This window comes from Nelusetta ayraudi, unplaced genomic scaffold (genome assembly GCF_046127955.1).
Source record: "Nelusetta ayraudi isolate G7.1 ecotype Tasmania unplaced genomic scaffold, CSIRO-AGI_Nayr_v1 ptg000048l, whole genome shotgun sequence".
NCBI classification, from domain to species: domain Eukaryota; kingdom Metazoa; phylum Chordata; class Actinopteri; order Tetraodontiformes; family Monacanthidae; genus Nelusetta; species Nelusetta ayraudi.
Window position 1 is genome coordinate 9622387 of NW_027466098.1, and position 22567 is coordinate 9644953.

At 44.6% G+C, this 22567-nt stretch overlaps 2 protein-coding genes across 2 annotated transcripts; one reads left to right on the plus strand and one right to left on the minus strand.

Annotated features, from left to right (window-relative positions):
• Window positions 1–83: 83 nt before the first annotated feature.
• actmap (actin maturation protease) lies at window positions 84–4825 on the plus strand. Its single transcript, XM_076036179.1, has 7 exons — window positions 84–426; window positions 543–739; window positions 834–902; window positions 1112–1236; window positions 1877–2006; window positions 2099–2169; window positions 3022–4825. The coding sequence occupies exons 2-7, from the start codon at window positions 567–569 to the stop codon at window positions 3354–3356; spliced, it is 903 nt and encodes a 300-aa protein (XP_075892294.1). The 5' UTR covers window positions 84–426; window positions 543–566; the 3' UTR covers window positions 3357–4825.
• itpkcb (inositol-trisphosphate 3-kinase Cb) lies at window positions 4145–22261 on the minus strand. Its single transcript, XM_076036178.1, has 8 exons — window positions 22031–22261; window positions 19163–20505; window positions 9514–9613; window positions 8272–8485; window positions 7765–7969; window positions 7216–7317; window positions 6330–6401; window positions 4145–6152 (listed from the first exon to the last, which is right to left on the minus strand). Exons 2-8 carry the CDS (start codon window positions 20315–20317, stop codon window positions 5943–5945), a joined length of 2058 nt encoding a protein of 685 aa, XP_075892293.1. The 5' UTR covers window positions 20318–20505; window positions 22031–22261; the 3' UTR covers window positions 4145–5942.
• Between the last annotated feature and the right edge of the window lie 306 nt (window positions 22262–22567).

Here is a 22567-nt window from a genome sequence, read left to right on the forward strand (position 1 = left end):
GTGAAGTTTTAGCAAGACGTTTGTTCTGCTGTGACCTTTTATTGATATGTTTTTAAATGTGTTGTTACTTTTAGTTCAAGTTTAACCAATAACTGGCATTGTTCCTTCAAGAGTAGAAGTACTATTGTGAACTACTGATTCGCTGTTTGCCACTCCAGACCGATAGGTGGTGGCCTTGTACATTTGAGCTGGTTTCCGCTCTGGCAAAGACTGAGAGCGATGCCAAATATGGATGTACAGCGGCAGCAGTCGGCGTTCCTTCTAAGTGTCAAATATTTACCTTGTCAATAATTGCAAGTTGCAACTCATTGTAACTCTTAGGGGATTCGCTGTCCACAGTAAGCGCCTTGGTTATAGCTTATTACCCATTATCACACAACATTTTATGCTCCTACTCGGCTGCTTCTGCTGGGAGTCGATCAGAAGGTGGACTCCAACTTTCCAAATCGACCTGACTGTACAGTATTTGTGTTTTGCTACCTTAGCAAACACTCATACAGAAAATATTTTTTGACACGGTTGGCATTTGTCATTGTGTGCAGAGGAGGCAAAGAGCTCTTCAAAAGATGTCAGCGGAGATCTCCGCGATTCCACCCCCTCCTCCACCTGCCTTTGGTCCACCACCTGCTGCATCGTCAGCGTCCAAGAAGAAGCTGTATCAAACCATCGCTGGTAGCAGCAAGCCTGTTGAGGGTGACCACGCAGAGGCCCGCTTACTGCTCCAGCACAGGGAGAGCAGGTAGAATCCACGATTTGTGTTCAGTGAACTTTATTGTGTTGTTTTTCCACTTTGTGCATAGATGTTAATGCCCCTTGGGTTTCTTGGACTTCAGTTTCAGGAAGGACCTGCAGTGGATACTTGTGAACTCCTATGTGCCTTCGCTCATCCAAGATGGACCACAGTAAGGCCCGACTGCTGTGATGCATTTTTATTGACACCTTGACTGACATTTACTTATGGACGCGCCTGCTTGACAAATAAAACACAGCAAGTGGTTGTTTGCACAAAGGGGAGCCGGTGTTGATATTCTCTCACACGAGTTCTTTGATGTGTTCAAGTCATTAAACGTGACATGTACCTGGAAGTGAGTGTGTTGTGTGTACCCTCCAGGTGTGGCCTGGTGGCTTTGTGGATGGCGGCTCACCTGCGACGGCCGCCGCTGAGTGTCGACATGGAAACTGTTGTTCAGACGGCGCTGAGCAGGGGACACACCGCACAGGGAGAAATGTTTTCAGGTAACTTACATGGGATGAATTGTCGAAATCATAAAGGGAAATCAAGGGCGTTCCTCTCACTGAGGTTTTGTTTTTTTCACCCAAGGGTTGATTTAGAGATGAAAAATAATAATACAATTATTTGATGATCCCAAATAAAAAAAAGCATTATGTACTAAGATTACGAATTCTTATTTTCAAATCCTAATATGCCTTTGTAGGCTCCAGTGGAGCGACCTTGCACAATTAGTAAAAAAAAAAATAATAAATACATTTGTAAATCTCTAGAAAACATTGTATTTAGTCCTCCAGTCTGGTCTTAGCTTCTGGTCTTAGCTTCATGCTAAAATTGATGCTGTATTCCATTTGTTAGGAAAGGGGCGAAAAGAAAGTACAACTGCATGTTTTAGCACACACTTAATAAATAATGCATCAACAAAAAGAAGCAAAGACTCGTCATCTTCCTCAGGCCACTGACAGACTTGAGACCCACTGCTGTCAGAAAACATGAATTATGCATTTTGTCTGTTCAGGGCTTAAAAATGGTTTGTCTATAGTAATTCTGTTGTCACAATTCCACTGAGCTAATGGAAAATACAGTACTCTCGTTAGCTGTTTCAACATTTGTTTTAGTATATTTATTTTTTCCCTTTTTCTCTAGCCGACAACATGGCCCAGCTGGCGGAAGAGCTTTGTGGCTGCAAGGCTGAACTGCTCACCGGGGGTTTGAACGGCAGCAACGCCGCAACGATGGTCGCACACCTTTGGAAAGGACAGCCTGTTCTTATTCCGTATCCTCCACCCAGACGCTTATAAAGGTCGATTTCATTGTGCCAGCAAATAAATGCTCACTGGTGGGGAATTTCTTGACGGTGTTTACCAGTTATGATGAGGACTTCAACCATGAGCCGTGCCAGCGCAGCGGCCACAAGGCGCACTGGGCCGTCGCCTCTGGTAAGACTCAATGACTGCCGGGGGGGGGGGGGGGGTCGTCTGGACCAACTAGGCCTTCACTGCTGCCCTCAACATACTTAGAAAAGCTACTTTTTCCCATAAAGATGATTATAAAGTTATCCTCCATAATCTGTTTTATTCATGTCATATAATAGCCACTTGGTTGCGCTGCTTCCATTGTAGTATAATACGGTAGAGTTTTTATCCAATCATATTTCAGCCAGCTTGTGTTGTCGGGTTCTATGAAATCTGACAGTAGAATCGGCCTCGCAGGCTCCTGTCTGCTGTTAGTGAACGGACCACAGTCAACTGCGATAGCCAATCAGATCTCGAGTCTGCACCGCCGAGCTGGCCTTACGCTGAACTGTGATTGGATAAGCAGTGAGAGTGAGAGCCAGACAGGCTTTACGAATGCCAGAAGGAGGAGAAGGTCGATTGCAGATCCATCTGTAATTTATAATGTAAATAACATTGAGGGTTATTGTTCAATTGTTGTTTTGATGTTGCATACTCTCAAAAACAAATGCATATAATCAGTTTACTGTCATGTTCATTCATTGAATAGTTTTTGGTATTGTCTTATTGGTGTCTTACATGGAACAGCAACAATGCACAGTTCCTTTTTGCTGCACTTATTACAACTTTGTAGACTTGTGTCTTATAATCACCATTTAAAATATAATAGATGTAGTTTATCGATCCCAAATTGGGGAAACTATGCAATTATTTTTTGAGTTTTGACAGTATTGATAGTATTATTAGGCGTTTTAATTTAGGTAGGCTAATACAAGGTCACTGAAGGCCTAGATATGAAATGCATGGCACTCGCCTTGACATGCCTTCTCCCTCTAGGAGCTCTCCTGGGTTTGGAGCAGGGCAGCGTGAGCAAAGAGCACATCCGCCAAGATCCCACCCTGCCGTGGCTCTTCCTCTCCACCGACAGCTGCCCCTGTCCGGTCGGCAGTGCCGCGCTCAAACACGCTTACGTCCTGGCCAAGCAGGGTAAGAGTCTTCACTACCAGCTGTGGAGTTTGGACAGCGTGTCCCGGAGCAACGAGCAGCTGAAGACCATGGACCCGAAGAGGGCGAGCGACGGGACGCGCTACGTGCTGCCTCAGGGAGGAGTGGAGGCCGGGCTGGCTGGACAGGCGGTGCTGCTGCACACAAAGACAGTGGTGCAGAAATGACTGTGAACAAGAAGGAGGAATCAGAGAAAATGATCCGTTCAATCAAAGGATGACTGGTGCTGAATTTGCTGGTTTCAAAACTTTTGCTGTTTTGAAAGATTTTTGAAGAGTGTTCATACGTGCTGCTAACTGGGTCAGTGTAGACTGAGTAAGGACACTGGGATTATTTTAAAGTCACGTCTGCCTACCTCCTCCCCTGCTCCCCCTTTAACATTTCCTAAAGAAAATGTTGTTCAATCATATAAAAATGGGTTTTTATTACAGAGGTTCTATTCTTTATTACTGCCATTATTTTAACTCTGTATGTTTACACTGTCAAATCGGATGTTGTTACCCTCAGTGTATTTTGCTGTGCGTGGCTAGTTTTATGCAAAACAGAAATGTATGGATTTTTCGCCATATTTCGATGGGGGGGGGGGGTTTGAAGTATAGCAAAGAAATAACCTATTAAACTTGAATGGGTGAAAAGCGTTCAATCTATTTTTGCAGGATTGGTCTCTGTTGGTATGCAGGTCTAAGATAAGATAAAAAGTACAGATCCAGAACCTGAGGGGGAAGGGAGGTGCGTTACCTGGCGCTGCAGCTAGCATCAAGGATGAGCTGACCTGTGGTTTTTGCTAGTTTCTGCTCTGCCTCTCTGATGGTCATTGCATATACAGAAAAAAATAAATAAAAACAAATTAAAAAGGTACATATTCCTAGGTTTATTATTTTTTCTGTTATGTATAAACACTCTATTGAGATAATCCAAGCTCAGTGTTTGAAAACAAAAAAAAAACTGTGAAAACTCTTCTTTCCAGTTTATTACAATCCATAACCAAGACAAAGCATTGAATTATTATCAGTTTTTAACCAGTCTGTGCTTTGCAACTCGAAAACACATTGCTTTCTAAAAAATACTATTTGCTGTAATGAATCCAGTTTGCATACTTGTAAAGTACAATTCACTTGTAAAAAAAAAAAAAAATGTGTTAGTTTGACATTTTATAAATATGGGGAAAATGTGGCCAAAGAGATACAATACATTATAAAGCCTTACAGCAGGTTGAATTTTCAAAAATACATGAACTTGAATGTCTGAATTTAATTTTCATGAGCTCAGATCTCCTCCAGCACTCAGTGGTGTGTGACGAGTGAGCCACTCGGTCGCGCTCCACGGTGACACTCGTCAATGTTAAGGAGGATTTCTACCGACCTTCTACATTCCAGATCTGCCCAATAGCTCTTACATAATGTCGACAACATTGCTGTTTCTTTGTAAACTTGCCATCTTCTTCGACGGAGTTAAGTGAAGGCAAAACACATTTCGGCAATTAGTTTCTCCAGTATTTGATCGGTCAGCCTTTAACTAATGAGACACGTTCAAAAATTGCCAGTTTTAAATAGACGTGAAAATGCGAAACATCAGCAGACTCGCCACTTTTAAGACAATCGATCCAGTTGCGTGTCACCTTTCACTGTAAAACTCCCTGCAAAATCCAAAGCGACGCAACTCGGTGGGGAAAAACATAAGTTGACAAGTAATTAGGCTCATCCTAATGTCTCGGCATGTAAACACGTTACTCAACTTGCTGCTTCCCAGCTGAAATCACACAGAGGCACGGCTAGATTCAATCAATGGCTTGATGAGGATTCATAGTGCAACATATGTTAAAAAAAAAAAAAAAAAAAACGACAAACAACTAACAAACATGGTTGCCAAGTTGCTCACCTTAACAAAAAATAAAAACATCCACTGCATTGTTGTACAAATTTTCAAATTTAGAAAACACTTCCTGCTAAAAGTTTCAACCGCAGGGATCAGTTTTACACTTGGGTGAACTCTTTGGAAGCAAAACGGGAGTCCACTGAACTGGAATGGTCAAACGGCTCTCTTTAAAAATGAGGCACGCAGAGAGTGGAAACAAGGTGAGGAGGTTAGAAAGGCCAAAGAGGAGCTCATTAAATAAACTCATATTTACACGCTGAGTCACTTCGCGGGAAGTCCAACCCAGTGTTTTTAGTGTTAAACGTCATCGTGGTCCAGTACAAATACAAAGTCCCATCACCCAAATGCTGCACTGTACAACGTGTAGGAAGGTAGGTCGTCGAACCTTTCGGATCAGGTTCGACGTCGGCGGAAGGGGTGCAATGTGAAACTTCAACCGACAGAGGGCGCTGCGGACGGGGCAGCGACGCCTGTGTTAAACATTAACGCAGAAATGAAGCGGTTCCCAGAGGTTTGTGCCATCGGAGGATTTAAACCCAGATGGGAAGCGGCGGCGGCTTGAAATACGAGTCGGCGTCCCGCTCTCACCAGGGGCGAATATGTCTCTGTCAAATGAAGCGTGAATTCATAAAGTCAGACTTTGGCGTACTCCATTTCTTTTTGTTTTGTCTTTTTTTCTTTCGCAACAGGCATCCTGCGATTGTCTTTGCCTTCTTCTCACACTTCTTCTTCTTCTTCTTCTTCTTCTTCTTACACCTGGGTCGCAGCGTGAAAAAGCGTCTGATGGCGTCAGCTCCAGTTTCCCCGACCAGGAAGCCCTCCACCCTCCACCCCTCCCCCGCAGCCAACAGCCAATCCCAACACCGACTTTTTGTCTTTCACGGCGTCTGCGGAAGCATGCTGCCGAAGATGTCTATGAGGTTGTCCAGTCCCAGCAGGTAGCCGTCCTCCCTGTTGCCCTCCAGCCAGGGGGTCCGGTGGTCCAGGGTCTGAGGCGCCTGCAGCGGGACCGTCTTGCCGAAGTCGATCATCCACACTCGGGCCTTGCCCGAGGCGTCGTGCACGAACAGCAGGGAGCTGCCCACCACCTGTGATGCAACCACCCCCCAAAAAAAAAGAGAAAAAAAAAGACAGTGAGACGTGCAGGTTTTCACACGCGTGGGATGGCCTAACGCCAATGATGATGATGATGATATCAGAAACATCTGACTAGACCGGCAGGTTCGTTGTTGTTCGGAAGATCACAGAGAGCCAGGGTGTCTCACCTCGTGCGTTCTGAAGAACTGCGACTGCTCCAGGACCGACTGGAGTTCCTCCAGCCGCTGTAGGTAGGTTTTCTAGGAGGAGATGCAAAACAAACAAACAAACAGGTAGACGGTCAGATAAGGAGAAGCCAAGGGAGTTACTTTAACCCTGATCGGCCTACCTAGATAAAGGCAGACTGGCACCAGCGCGTTGGAGGAATGCCTGCGGACGTGCGGGGATGCGTAATGTGCTGTCGCTTTACATAACCTCGGCTACTGCAGGAGGATTTAAACCAAAACCAAAAGCAGAGGCACTTTGGTTATTAAGTCCGGCAGTCTTTAAATAAGAGCGTCTTCCACCTTAGAAGAGTCGATTTCAATAACCAGATTTACAACTCCCTGCTCGATATGCCCTAGTAAAACGAGCACAGCCGGATGCAAATAGTTGGCGACGAGTCCAACGGGCTGAACAAGCAGTGCAGCCTGCCGCTGAATCAGCGTCGGGTTCGCTAACCGATCCAAAACGGGTAATAAGGATGTTTGGGAGTGTATCATCGCCCAGCTGATGCATGAGTTGCAACGGTGAATTTTCAATTTTACCCAAAGTCTCGTAGCCCTCGCCATCTGTTTACACGGCATCTGCTCAGTTTGTAATGTCCATAAATCTGTGTGCGCCATTAAGATGATAGACCACTACCACAAAGTCCTGGCCCGGACCTGCCAACAACAGGCTCTGCGGCTGAACAGCGCATATTGCAGTACATGTGTTTCTTGTCGTCCAAACGCGTGAGAAAAAAACTAAACAAAAAAAAACCACCACTCCAGTTGTTGAGGCAACAACAAGTTGTTTGTCTTTATTTAGCACAAACACGCGGCGATGAGAGCGGCGAACTCGCATCCATCTTACCAGGATCTGAGTGTTGCCGCCTACGAACTCCTCCAACGCCTCCATCACCTGCTCCCTGTGCTTCGTCTTCTTAAAGTTGGTGTTGCACGTTCCGTCGGCTTTCTGCACACAAAAAGAACAGAACGTGTTTTTCCCTCCGTCGCTCGGGTCACGGCTGGCTTTTCCACCGCGGCAGCGCAACCGCCGCGTGTTTTGACACCTCGGGGTCTGGGTTTCGCTGACCGTGCGTTTGACGAAGAATAACAAATGCGATTTGCGGCCTCAACTTGGCTCGGGCCGCTCGCATTTGTTTAGCTGGAGAGCAGCCAGCCGCTTTAAATGCATCACACGGCGTCACTGGATATTTCCAGTCTTCTGCGCATTACATGCAAATCCGCAGCGACTAGCACAACCTGATATCTGGGTCCCGGATTAAATCTCGAAAGAACAAGCAGCCTTTTTTTTTTTTTTTTGGCTGCGGTGTGTTTGTGTGTGGCCCCTGCGTTTCTTCCCACTGATTCATTTATGTCCTGCTGAGAACCGACGGCGCCGCCGCTCGGGTGTCCTCACCTTAATGCCTTCGATGCGGAAGCCCAGCGTGGCCGTGGAGCTGAGCGTCTCCCTCCACTGCATGTATCTGGGCTTCAGGACCGCCTGCTGGGCCCTCTCCTGCTCGGTGGGCGCGCCAGGGTCCACCGCCACCATCTTGTCGTACATGTCCTTCCGCAGACGCGGACGCTCTCTGGCTTTCATCAGCTCCTCCTCCAGGTATGTCCTGAAAAGACAGGAGGTTTTGTTTTTTTTTCTTTTGTTTTTTTTACAAACCGTCACCTCCTCCTGTGCTCCCTGGTTCAGAACTGATCTGACTGCAGCCCTCATTTTCCATGTCTCAACGGACGTGCCGTTGCTTATTGTCAAACCCAGTGAGAGAAAAGCATCATCAAGCGCCTTATTACATCCGACGCCGAGGCCAAGATAAGATAAGCCCTGATTAAAACAAACAAAACGAAAAAAAAAAATCCCCTCCCACTGTAATATTACATCCCCCTTCCGACACGATTACACTTCCTGGCCTACCTGCTCCCCATCTTGCAGTCCATGATGGACGGCGAGTCGAAGTCGGCCAGCAGGTCGTCCATCAGATTATAGTCCTGCTCGTCTCTCTGGACCACGCCGTAATAACCGGGCACGTACGGCCGCAGGATGTCCTTCATCAGCTTCTCCAGGCACTGCTGCTCGCACTCGCAGTATCGCTTGAGCAGGCGGCCGAACTCCCCCGCCTGGAAGTTACCTTGGAAAGGACACGCAGAGGAGGAAAGATTGAAGACTTGAGATGCAACAAAAGGCTGCTGAAGGTGTCCATGGGCCAGACACAGGCCCCTGGAAACACAGCCTGTGGCGTGCATGTGATAGACGTTCCTCTTCTGCGTGTGAAGAGTCTTGAGAGGTCCAGTAAATAGGTGAACTGAGCACTGCGCATGGGTTATGCGGCGTCTGCAGAAGTGGTAAATGGACTGCACTTACATAGCGCTTTCCAGCACCTCGCCTTGCCTTGCCTTTTAACGTTAAACAGGCCTCGTCACTTTCTGTTCATAAATCTCTTTTAAAAACACACTTTCATTCCTGGGCTTTCAATACATTTTATTACACTTTCATTTATTTCCGCTTTGTTTGGCTTCTTCTAAGAAAGCACTTATGCTTGTGTTATGCTTATAATTAAATGTTTTACATTATCATGTGTATGTCCCAATGTACAGCACTTTGCTATATACATAAAGTTGATGATGATGATGATGATGACCTTCACGGTACCCCAAAGCGCTTTACAATGGCCTCTCATGGGTGGCTGCTGCCATGCAAGGCGCTGTCGGCCTCATTATTAGCAATTATAGCAATTACAGCAATTTAGGGTTCAGTGTCTTGCCCAAGGGCACCTCAAACAAGTGGAGCGTTGGAGCAGGGATTTAAACCGTCAACCCTTCCACCATCAATTCACAGCCCACTCTCAGCTGCAGAAGCACTACATCCATTTCATTATATTTGAGGACAGATTCATTCGATTTGTTTAGTCATGCAGGATCAGCAACCAGCACATCAGCATAGTAACAGCATTACAATGATCTTCAACTGCATTATTTCTGATTAAAGAAAAATCCCAAATCCATGTTTTTCCATTCACATTGAAAACTACTTCGCAGTAAAGCAGAAAACTCACACTGCTGCTTGGGGAGAAAACAATGAGGCACTCATCTGTATTGTACAACGCAAGATCTGCTTATGTCGTTTGCAAAACTGCCGGAGGTTACACTCCTCTCATACCGGCATGGCCGGCTAGCTGCACCCAGGGGTAACGCTTCTTGAAGGAGACCACAAAGGGGGACCACTGGACCATGGTCTTCAGCTTCTGCCACGACTTGTTCTGGAAGGAGGAACAAAAAAAACAGAATAACATAAAGTGTCAATGTCACGCAATGAGATGGCATAAAAAATACGAGAGTTAGTCACTGGATTTGACTCGGGGGCTGGGTTTTACTGCAGGCAACCGAGTGATTATGATTAAAGGGGAAAAAGCACGCGCGCACACACACACACACACACACACACACACACACACACACACACACACACACACACACACACACACACACACACACACACACACACACACACACACACACACACACACACACACACACACACACCCCTAAGTAGACATTGAACAGATCCTCCCCTCTGACCAAGGCCAGGTGCCCAATGTACGTAACACAAAGCTCATTCATAAAACATTTACCAAAGGCTGGCAGGGCAGTGTTGTAAAACAGACCCCTTACTGTCTGGACTAGAGGGTGTGTGTGTGTGTGTGTGTGTGTGTGTGTGTGTGTGTGCGTGTGTGTGTGTTTGAGTGCAGTGTATGTGTGTCAGAGATCTGCATTGGGAAACACCTAAGCAAGGACAGTGTGCAACAGGGTCTTTGACGCAAGCAATCTGAGAGAGCGCGACATTGATCTGCTAGCTTGTGTGTGTCAGAGTCTGAGAGAGATAGAGATTTGTTTTTCCCCCATCTTAATCACAGAGATAAAATGGATTTGAAACACGTGGAAACCCAGGGTGAGGCAACAAGAAAAAAAAAAAAGAAGCGTGCAGTGAAATGTGCGGGGAAGAGGCTGCTGCAATAAAACTAATCTTTTTACTGCTGGACCGTGTTTGCGGATGGCCGAGCTGCTCCCAGCCGGGGCCTATCTCCGTCATGTTTACATGTCAGCATATTATCTGTGATCTCATCACGTACATTCTTTCCACAGCTGCGCCGTTGAAGTCTTGGTGCAAGAACACACACGCACGCACGCACGCACACACGCGCACACGCACACACGCACGCACACACGCACACGCGCACACACGCACACACGCACACACGCACAAAACAGAGATTGTTGGGTTTTGCGTTTAACTTTGAAGATTAAAAAAAGAAGAAGCGGTCTGAAGGTTTAAAAGCGCCCCGCTGGAACAAATATAGTTGACCGTTTCAAATGGTCTTATGCGAGTCTTGTGTAATTAACTGCTTTGGTTTTGCCGTCATCATTTAAAGTGGCTGGTACTTTGTTGATGATTATATTCCAGTGATTCATCAGGAGTTTCGCAACTGCCATGGATCCCTGTGTTGTTCCCTTGTGATGAGAAACCCTGAACAACAAACTAGCTGAGTCTGATAAATGAGCGCATGAAACCCTTTAGATGTCTGACGAAGCCAAATTGTTATGCAAGAAAGGAGTATTTATCTCCATTAACCTGACTTATGCCGGGATAAAAATTGGGCTCATACCACGTCCACGTCACCTGTTTCCACCTTTTGTCACAACTCGCGTACAAAGTGCCTGTGGCGCTTTTTTTTTGCGTTGCTTTCAACTGCATTTTTCCTGCTGTCTTCATCGAGCACACCTTTCGTGGAAATGCTCAGTGTTTTTTTTACGCTGAAAAATAGCTTCATTTGTTTCTCGCAGAACAGGTTCACACAATCAAGTACCAGAACCTTTCCAGATTTCCAGAAGATACAAAAAATAACCCTCCAATAATATATGTATATATATATATATATATATATATATATGTATATGTATTTTAAAAAAAAAAATTTTTGGACAGGCTAGAACAGGGGTGGGCAAACTTTTTGACTGGTGGGCCACAATAGGTTCTATAATTTGACAGAGGGGGCCAGAGCAGGAGCAGATGGATGGAGTGTTTTGGTGACCCAACTCATAGGAGAAAAATATATATATCATGGGGTATGTAGAAAACACGTGTTTTAATGTCTTTTGAAAATGAACAAAAGTGTTCCAACAAAATATGTGTCTTCGAAGCCCCACGATATTTGACTCTTTACTGAAAGGACTTGAAAAATGAATGAAATACAGATACTTAATTCCTTACATACGAAAAACATAGTTTCTTCAAGTTTGACCGGCCTGATTAATAAGCTTAAGGGGCCACATATGAACCCCAGGGCCGTAGTTTGCCCATGCCTGGGTTAGAAATACATAGAAGAATGGTAAAGTGAATTTTACTTGGTATGGGTCATATAACGTGGACCCTTGACTGATTTGTCATAACTGAGGGGATGTTCGGTCAATAGCGGTTCACGATATTCATGACTATAGGACGGAGGCGGCTTCAAGCGTGACGCCTCGGCTCCCGGGTTCAGAGGTGACCAACAGGTCGCCGTGGCCGTACAGTTCAGCCGCCAGAAAACTCGCGGCTTTGTTTAACTTTCTTTGTCGTTTTCTCCGGCTGAGCCTCCAATCGCATCAACGGATTAACCCCCCCCCCCGACGTGACCTCCGACGGCTCGCGGCACAAGGCGGTGACGGAAAATGTGTACACATCAGCTGCATCACCACAGGCATGCAACAATTTCGCAACCGACGATTTGTAACACCTGGTCGTATCCGCTTCCACATTTCTGACATCTACGCTGTTCGACAACTTTTGATTCATAGCCGACCGTGTTGTTGGCCAAAGACTTGATCGGAAGCTGCATTTGGACAGCTTCCAAGCTTCCGGAACAGGAGGTTTCAGTTTACAAACAGCAGTTAAATATGACTTTCCCTTTAACATTCCAGGTTTGTTCCTTTTCCCTCTATTTCATCTAGGCTTCCAATTTATTGACTTATTATTGATGGGGAGTTTTCAGTTGCAACCACCTCCAGATTTATTTATTTATCACTTTATAAAAACTTTGAAAAAGTTTTTGAAAAATAAAGCCACTTCCATCATTCCAACATCCTCTTTTGGTGTCTTTTTATATCTCAACATCTGAGAGACACACAGCAGAAAAATATCGAGACAACTGACGACCAATAAATCTTGCTAGCCTCACGTGTGATAAAAGATGACCGAACCCAGTTCAGACACTCCACCCAGTCAGTAAAATGTAACTGCCAGTTGTTCCCTTCCAAACCAGCCGCTGTAAAAGCTAATCATGAACCTGTTGTTTACCAAAAAAAAACTGTGTGAAAGAAACTCAACAAGCTGCAGACATTCACCCTGGGACGTGGTCTGTTCTCTTTCTTCTTTTTGGGTCCGAACCATGGACTAGCCCATTTATTTGCACTTTGAAAAATACAAATATAAGACAACTTCCTGTGAGGCAAGATCACATGTTATTGCGAGATGAAAGCGCTGTGTGTAAGACTGCCAAAGGTTGAGGTTTCCTGCCCGTTGCGCCACCACTCCGCAGTTGCTGTTAATAAACAGGATTCCTTTTGCGAAACTGCTGCTGTGAAAACCAAACTTAATCCTGGGAAACAACATAATTATATGTTTCGAATGGTAATCGACAACTGTTCAACCACAGTAGCCTCAGCTTCTCTTGACTTTGCTAACATGACCTCCATCCGACACCTCTGAGGAACCTCGGGGATGAGACACTAGAGTACAGGGCATCGGCCACTTTCATGGCTCTCGGTCCAATCCCTCCAAACTGATGGCAAAACACGTCCCTGTTCCTTTGTTTCCAAAGGTGCTGAATCGCAGAATCACGACGAGTCGACTTCAGACAACAGGACTGTATTTTTAAACCTGTCTAAAGCTGTAAACAGCGAGTCGCTTTCTCATCCTCGCTGTACAACCCACACACTCCAGCGCTGAGCTCACATTTCACCTCTGCCGGTCTGAGCTTCGCCATCCCCGCCTTCTTTTACACAACTCAAATAGTTATAAAACAGATTATTCAATGTGTTTTCCAAAGGATCCTTTTCATCCTCAAAACTCTGTCTTTTCATTGGGTTGTTTCTTTTTGTCTTATTTGGGCTTCAAACATTATTCTTTAAACTGTATTCTTCAGAACATTCTTGCTCTTCGCTTCGATTCAGCTGCTCTCATTTTTTTGGGAGCTGCTGCTTCCCAGTATCTGAGGGCTGGAAGGCAGGGAGGGTCTCTGGGCTTCTTATGGCGCAACACTCGGATAAACACAGCTTTGTCCAGGTGTCTTACACTTTTAGTTCTATTCTTTTCACCGGGTATAACTCTCTTTCCCAGTCTTCACTTTCAAAAACCCACCAGTAAACTTTCTCACACCTGTATCTGTTCATCTGCGAACTACCGACTGATTATCACAAACGCGTTCAAAGTATCGTTCCATTCACAACCACAATTGTACTTCACTTTATCTTAGAATGTACAAGACCAGGCAGATATTTTTTCACATCCATCCTGTGTAAAATCCCTGGTCTGAAATTCACATCACCGAGACACCATCCCTGTCATTTAAGCCTCGCTGTGCCTATATTTGACCTTCCACACAGTTACATATCTTACATACATATTTTTTGTGTGATATTCTTTATTTTTCCTGCCTTTTTTATAATTACAATGAGGCTGTCTGTCAAGCAAAAACATTTAACTCTAATAACAAATCATCTGAAAGCTAAACCTAAGATTATAACATAACCGTCATGTGTCAATATTGATAAACTATGAAAAGAAAACGACCTGATAATGTTGCTGTGGCTTCAACCTATTTCAATCAAAATAGGTTGAAAACACCGTCTCTCATTGAGAAGCAAAAATGACTAAGTCTCGTAAAAATTAAGAGGCCACTAAAAAGCCACGCAGGGCAGATATGTGCTCTAACAAGGCTGACAGTGTGGAAACATTTCTGTTGCGTTTTCATGTCTAAATGCATCGCCTGCATTTGATGTAATCAGCCCAATTTTCCATCTCTTCTGAGGCAGTCTGACACGAGCGATCGCATTTCTGGCAGGACAAATCCAAAATGTGCATCATCACTCTCGGGTCGATTCGCTGGCGTCTATTTCCTACCTGGCAGACGGCGCAGTAGTGGAGGAGGAGGAAGGTGCTGACAAAGGCACACAGAGCCCCGGAGACAAAGCGGGAACGAAGCCACCACAAAACACTGCGCAGCTTTAGCATGGGATCGCCGCGGGCCACCACCATCAGGGACGTGTGCCTTCCTGTCAGCCTGAGATCCCTCATGGTCGTCGGTGGCCTTCCTCAAAAGAGCGCACCATTATCCGAGTTACTTTGCCTCCGGGCCGCACACGAGGGTCGCGTAGCCTCCCGGGTAATCCTCCCGCGGTTAGAAGCGTCTGCTCGTATCTCGAAGGTACCTCCGCCCTCCTGTTCGACCTCCCTTTGTCATCCTAGTTCACTATATGTCCTGTTTCAATAGGAAATTACTCCACCCTTCTTCTCCTAAGACTTTCTCAATGCTCCGCGTCCTCTCTGATGTCATTAAGCAAATCCTCACGACTGCAAACCCAGGGCTTCCATTTTTCTCTCCGTCGCCGGCCTGCGCCAACGAGCCCCCCTTTTATCTCGTCCTCAAGCCATCTTTCCAAAGCAAACCTCCAAACTAAATTACGTCAACCGTCTCCTCTTTCTGACCACTCTGCTCACCTTTGTACTTTTCTGTCTGCCTCTCATCTCCCTAATCCCCGGAGGGCCAATCCTGAGCCCCACGCTGAGCCAATCTGCTGGAGGTGTGGGGGTTGGGATGACAGCTGGGCTGCCCATAACCTCCAGGTCACCCCACTTTTACGTCTCCGTGGCAAATTCCCCTTATGCTTGTTAGTACGTGAGTGACAATGTGTGTGTTCGTGTGTGTGTGTGTGTGTGTGTGTGTGTGTGTGTGTGTGTGTGTGCGTTTCTGTCTGTCTAGTAAGAAGAACCTGTCAGACAACAATCATGAGCTACTGGAGCGACAACATGAGCATGCACAGCTCGGCACACACTTCAAAGACTCCCAGGTACTGTCAGGGGTGTTCTGCTTTAAACTAGTTTACGTGAAAACCACATCCCCTCACCATGGCAGCGTTTGTTCGTTGCTCAACTGGTGGGACAAACAGTGTTCAAGAAAAGGCACAGCTTTAATTGTATCGCGGAAAATTGCGATTTAATCCAGATTAAATTAGTGACAGTTCCAGAGATTAGGGCCTTGTTGACTTTTCTCCAGGTCTCAGTACATATGTCCTGCCTTGCAGGTGTCTTTTTACTGATCACTCTGACATACTGTAGACTCCATGTCACTTGTCAGACACACCTTGAAGAAATTGACTATTATAGATTTTATAAAAGTTTTGTTTTTCAATATTTTAGATGACAGACAAGGGCCCTTTCTGAAAAGATACCCCTTCCTAATGTTCTAAATGCTAAATAGGAAAACTAAGCTAATATCAAATTGAAGGTGTCTACAATTTCCTGTAGAGGAGATTTCTTTCTTTTATTTTTCTAAATTGATGTTGATGAAAACTGGAAATGGTTTGTTAATGGAAGAAGAAGAAAAGGTAAAAATTAAGAAAGGATTTGATAACTATTTCCATTTCATACTGCTGTTACATTGAGCAGTACAGGTAAGATGTCAATCCCTTTTCATTTTCACTGTGGCTTTGAAATTGATGCAACAACTAACTGTGCCGTTGTTTAATAGTGTAAAAATCATGTCTGACGTGGTGACAGCAACATACACGTGTGCATGTTGTTGGGAATGAAGCACCCAATATGATCCTTAGATGTGGTGCACATCGTGTACAATCGTGTTATTACCACGGTGGCAAAATAAAAACCTATTGTGTTGCTGATATGATGATTCCAAAAACACACCTCTTTCTTGTGCATTGTGCACTTTGTGTGTAACTGCTGTGGGAGTGACGAGTGAGACGATGTGTAGTTGGTTCCATACAAAACAAGTCTGCCATTGTGGCTCATATGAGTAAGAATGCACACTGCAGTGGTCACATGAAGTATTTAAAGTCCCAGTCTTTGACTGTCTAGTCACATTCTACTCAGTTTCTATTAGTTCTCCGTTCCTCTTTGTCTTGAACTGTGCGTCTGCGGAGATTGTGACTGATAATATCACGGTAAATTATAGAGCGGTATAAAAAGCAACTTTTCGTCACGACATTTGTAGCAATTTACATCAAATCTTTAAATATTTCATACTAAACATGTGCACGTATATGTACATACACATGTACTATGTGAACAGAGAAGAAGACGAGAAGAAAAAAAAAGTGCCATATATGGAAAATAAGTCACCTAGCAACTGGCTCTGCCTTCAGCCCAATTTTCCATGACACGCATTGAACTCTGAATGCAAGGCGGCATGTGTGTTAGAGAGAGAGAGAGGAAGAGAGAGAGAGAGAAAGAGAGCGAGAGAGAGAGAGAGAGAGAGAGAGAGAGAGAGTGAGAGTATGCGTGTTTGAGCAAGTATCTGCTCACGTCAGAGTGTTCGAAATGTACCTGGTCTGACTGGGAGCTGACAGCGCGGCTGCAGCGTTAAGAATGACAACGAGCACACACCCTCTGCGTCTTTATTTTTGAAAAGACTTCTCAGAAGCAAAAAGGGCCGGGCACGTCTTGTTTGGTATATAGGCTCATCTCCTCAGGTCGCTCATTTCCTGGCGGTGGCATAATTGTCAGGAAATTATGATACCCATTGGCCTGCTGTATCTAATGAAGTCTGCTGTAGCTGGTAAACAATCAGCTGCTCTGCACTGTAATGGAATGTGACTGAGGACATAGGAAATACGTTTATATACAACAATAGGAGGACTATTTTTTTCACTGATGTAAAACATGAATGTGAAACAATGCACGTAGAATGTCAAAAAAATAGACAAACTTCATGTATTGTTTTGTTCCTTTTAAGTCTTAGACCTCAGCTTAGATTGATAAAAAAAAACAACAGATTCTTACACTGTGTAATTCGCAATTTACTCTGGAAAAGTGAGATTACATCTGTATATTAATTATAAAATGTATGTCTTCTGTAGGACATACGCCAATCTCATCTCATCATTCAGAATATGATCTAAATACTTTGAGCACATGGATGACGCATGTCATGCTTCTTTTTAATGAAGATTTGACTGTATATTTAAAGATGAGATGAAATACCCCATTTTTAAGTCGACATTCTAAACCCTTGACTGCTGTTGACAGATTTTGCACTCGTATAAACCCAAACGACTAAAAGATGTTTGGCAAAGTATGTGTTGCCCTATGTTGACAGCTTCCAACAAAAAGCTCACTTTTATCTCTCTCTCATACTACTTTTCACAAGTTTGGACGAGGCGTGTTTTCCAGACTTATTTTTTCAGATGTCCCCTGATGTAATTCTGGTATAAAATAAGGATTTGCAGAGTTCCCAGCTGCTACATTTAAATTGAATTTGAAACAAACCCACCCTTTCCCTGTCTCGTGTTCATCTGTTTGGAGGTTGTTGTTTTTTTTTTTTTAACAAAGTAACCAGACAGTAGTTTCCTTTCTGCAGGGGAAAAAATAAAACTGGGCCACCTAATAAAATTACATGAACCGTTTCTGGCAGTTTAACCCGGTGCAATGTGAATGGTATGCTGCTCACAGAGGATCTTCTTGCAACACGCCGAAGGAGCATCTTGTGCAGAACAGCGGGACGAGAAAGATTTACATACTGTCAGGACTAAAAGTGGAGATACTAGAAGGTCATCTCCGATGGATACATCCTGTTTTCAAGACTGGTCTCATTCCAAGCATTTACAGCCAACAGTGCATCAAAGCCTCTTGACTCAGGGGGTGGGGTGAGGGTGACTTCCTACTTGGAAAAATTCTTTTTTACCTCATCTCATGCCTAGAGGAAGATAATACTTGGAAAGTAAATACGTTTATGGATTTCCTTCTCTAACCCAAAGTGCATTTAGAAATCCGGGAAAGTTACAGCCGAGTGCTTCCAAATAGGATCAGGGTTGTTAATTGTAAAAGAATTTAATTACGGTCAACTGCGATGAGACACGAGTCAGTCGTGCAATGGAAGAGTTCTAATGGTCAAGCTGTTCTGTTCATGTCAGACAAGCAATCGTGAGTTATGGCAGTGGACGGACACACAAGTATGTGGGTTGAGATAAGAACCAGTTTCCTTGCTTATAATTTACAACATTCTTCGTGGTGTACTTGTGTAGGTGAATTCAATATAAGGTTAAAAATAAAAAAAAAATAAAAAAGTTTTGCCCAATCAAAGCAATTTAACTTTTTACACACTTGAACTTTAGTAGGTGTCATATTGACGTTGACTGAAGATTCCAGAGTTTCAAAACACTGTAGACTGCACAGCTATAAAAGGTCTTTTACAGGGTCTGGTGACGTCACTGCGTAGCGTGCGTTTCTTTTTCATGCAGTGAGCAATTTTTAAAAATGGTAAATTAACAGAAGCGCTTTGGCAAAAGAGTTGCTGCAACGTGGAGGCTTACTGACTGCATGTCTCCTGGCACGTAATGTGTGTGCATGGATTCCAGTGTCAAAGACTTGCAGGCAACTGTATTGGGCTCACCTATGCACACCTTAAAACACCTTATTAAAGCAGCATGTATACGTGCAACTAACAGTTCGAAATAAGGGGGCAAACTGCAATTGCTCACAATAGTTTTCTGACAGGCAGTTGTAGGATATTTTTTCCTTAAAAAAAGGAGACACTTACCCCCGCTCCATCGTCAGGGCTGCACATAGACCGAGGAGACAGGCTGGATTCGATGTCGCTTCCGGTGAAGTCGTCCTCGGACTCCTCAAAAGACGACGCGGAGGACAGGCCGATGGAGGAGGAGTTGGACAGCTTTCTCGGGGATCGCATCAGGGCAGGGGAGCCTCCGCAGCCGCTGTCCGAGCAGGGCGACTCGTCGTCGGGCCGCGAAACCAGATAGGAGCCGGCAGTGAGCTCCGTCTGCGCGCCCAGCGGGGATGGAGGGTCCGAGGAACGGGTTGGACTGGGGTCTCTGGTTATGATGAGTTTCGGTATAGTTCCAGGGTAACTCTGGCCTCCTGGGGCTCCGTGCTGGGCCTGTTCAGAGTCCTGTCTGCTCACAGTTTCAACGGGACAACCATTTGTCTGGTCCCCTGTGGTTTTAAACGGACACGAAACGGCGCTGCGATCAGTTTTAGTCATTTTAGCCCCGGTTTGATCGCCCGGTAGCAGCCGTTTACCACTGGGTGGTTGATCTGAGGACAAGGTGGATGAAGCCCCCTCGGCGTGCGGGTCAGGGGTGAGCTGTGGGGCTGAACTCGGGCTAGTCTCCCTCAATTCTCCAGCCGTGGAAACAATACAATCCTTGTTGTCACCCACCAGAGGCTGATCTTCCATGGCCCTTGTCTGGGGGTCCGATTCATTGTCTTCTCGCCCGGGTTTCGGCTCCTCGCTGCCCCCACCGCTGGCTTGAACAGCCCTAGCCGGCTCCGCACCCCTCGGATGGGACGGGCCAGCCGCTTTGTCTCGGTCGATATTGAGATCGACGCCCGGTTGTGTGTCCAAACACTCCGAGGATGCTCGGCTTTCCCCAACCGTCGACACCACCTCGTCCCTCGGCAACTTTCCAACTCTGTGTTCGCGGCGCGGCGCTGGACCGGCTCCACTTTCGCAACCGGAATCCACGTCTGCCTCGCTGGAGTCTCGCTTTCTTCTTCCCAAACACGACAGCACTTTGTTTTTCATCGGATTTCCGTTTAATCGGCCGCTCGTTGGCTTTCCTTTGCTGCTAGATCCGCGGACTCTGAGCCGCCGGGTTGCCTCTCCTGCTTTCCATTTCGTTCTGCCCGAGGCTGCGGTGGTGGCGTGCGAGAACTCCGACAGAGTTTGACCCATCGTGCATTCCGTAGTAGTAGGCCTCAGCAGTGACCCGGGTGGACACACCCTCGCTGATGATTGCGTCTGAATGATTCGAACTGTACAACTGTACAGTGTATGACTCTCAGGCACCGTAATCCATTAATCACACGATCCTTTCATTTGGTGTGGGAACATTGCACCATGCATTCTTTCCATGTGGAAATCTAAAAGAGCAAATAAACGAATCAGCACAACAGTACGAACACTGCTGTAGCCTACAAGAGCCTGAAATAAACGTGAGCAGTCAAGACAGAATCTTACGTTGTAAATGTACGTACATTTTGAAGAATTAAATGAAGAGAAGCGTAAATAAGTGAAGAGCCAGAAATCTTAAATTAAGTTTACATTTCTACCACAGTAAGGCAATGTACTACTGCCCTCCTGTGGCTAAGCGATGCCCTTGTGAAACAAAGCTATTTTCAAGCACGAGGAACCAATAGACAAAACGTACAATTGATCAAATTAAAGGAAACTATTTCAAAAGTGGGATTAATACGGAACAGCATAAAACGGAATTAACAGTGTAAAATACTGACCTTGAGTTGAAGTAAATTATTTGCTTCGTGATAGAGTTTACAGACAAGTGTATCCATTTAAATGTAATTATTAGTGTGAATGATAATTCAGTTAGTTTTAGTCTTTTTGAGTCGTTTTTACATTTTCTGTCTTATTAAATAAGTAATACATCTCATAGAGGAATAAAAAAAAAAAATCCTCATTGACACAGTTTTGGGTCTTTATACATTCAGTGAGGGCCTACTACACTCTGGCATGTCAAACAGTATTTGGTTCGACTGGAGAAAATACATTAAAACAAGTGTTTTTAAAGTTCATACTCATTACTTTCTACATTGTCACAAATTCCAGACATTGCAGACTAATTCTGACTTGTGCAGGGAAAGTTAAAACTACTTCAAAGTGTGTGTGTGTGTGTGTGTGTGTGTGTGATACTTTTGTCACGGAATTTTTCACTCATGGATCATTTGAAGATATTTACAGGGCATAAAGTATGGGGACAATTTTATTTTAGATGCAACGAGGCGTCTGTCACATGGCTAATACTGCAGTCACTGACAGAAAGGAATACTCACAGAAAGGAAATGAGACAGGAAGCACAACAATGGAAAAAAACAGCTCAGAGTTAACCACACACACATGCGTGCGCACACACATTTGACACTAAGGAGACGCCTGAGTAATCATAAATCATAAATAATCATGTATTGTGACTCATGCCGGGGTGAAGGGCCGAGAGAGAACACCATGTGAAACAGGAATAGGATTCATTTAATAAAATAACTATACAGAATCTGCACACGCAATGTTAGTTTGTCTTTTTTCTTTAAATACATATAAAACACGAAATAGTTTCAAAACTGAGAGCTATGGTAATTCTGTGCGGCTACAGTGGTGACCACACTTTCTGCAAAATCAGCATGCATTTAAATGCTATATCAGTATAAATGTTGGCAATGTTGGCACAGTAATTTACATTATTATTATTATTATTATTATTAGTAGTAGTAGTAGTATTCAACCGTACAAGTAAAATAATATTGATAAATAATAACGTCTGAGTGATCACAAATCTCACTTTTGTGACATTAAGTTTGTGTACTTTGACTAACAATACAGTGATAGTTTCTTTTTAATTTGATGAGCTCTTAAAAACGAACAAACAAAACTTACCCAACAATTGTGGCGAGTTTCTCCTGTGTTCCGTAGAAGTGTGCGGCAAACGTGCAAGATGTTCATGACATACACCTGGCTGTGGAAGGGGATGTGCTTGCGGTTTGTGTTTAACAAGTGAGTAAAGTGCTGTCGTGTCGAGAGTCAACAGAAAGAGGAACCTGCCAAAAACGGAGGCATGTCTGTCACCAAGACTGACGGCTTCTGGCAAAAAGCAAACGGCGACAGCTCGTTAGCAGTTTGCTAGCTTCACGGTGCCTGAAACTTTTACAGTGCTGTCTGCAAACGCTCAGCGAATTTAGCCCTTTAAATTGGTGTCCGTCTAGCACATTCGAAGGATGTTAAGTGGATTTAAAATCAAAAAAACAAACAAAAAAACCCCCACTATTAAACTAATGTCAACGAACCTTTGTGCATGGAGCTTTTTCATTGTCGGTATTGTTGTCATGTTTAATAGTTATTTGAGTTGATTACATAAATTCCAAACCAACCGATTTAGGTTTGAACTACTTGGCTGTCCACAGAGTTTGATACACA

What these genes read in the sequence shown, in the direction of transcription:
- actmap (XM_076036179.1), top strand. Translation starts at nt 567, where the DNA reads ATGTCAGCGGAGATCTCCGCGATTCCACCCCCTCCTCCACCTGCCTTT. An exon ending in CTCCAGCACAGGGAGAGCAG is followed by an intron (nt 740 to 833) that starts GTAGAATCCACG and finishes CTTGGACTTCAG; the next exon opens with TTTCAGGAAGGACCTGCAGT. An exon ending in CTCATCCAAGATGGACCACA is followed by an intron (nt 903 to 1,111) that starts GTAAGGCCCGAC and finishes TGTACCCTCCAG; the next exon opens with GTGTGGCCTGGTGGCTTTGT.
- itpkcb (XM_076036178.1), bottom strand. Translation starts at nt 20,317, where the DNA reads ATGGGTCAAACTCTGTCGGAGTTCTCGCACGCCACCACCGCAGCCTCG. An exon ending in GCCCTGACGATGGAGCGGGG is followed by an intron (nt 9,614 to 19,162) that starts GTAAGTGTCTCC and finishes TCCTCCTTCCAG; the next exon opens with AACAAGTCGTGGCAGAAGCT. An exon ending in GCGGCAACACTCAGATCCTG is followed by an intron (nt 6,402 to 7,215) that starts GTAAGATGGATG and finishes ATCTCCTCCTAG; the next exon opens with AAAACCTACCTACAGCGGCT.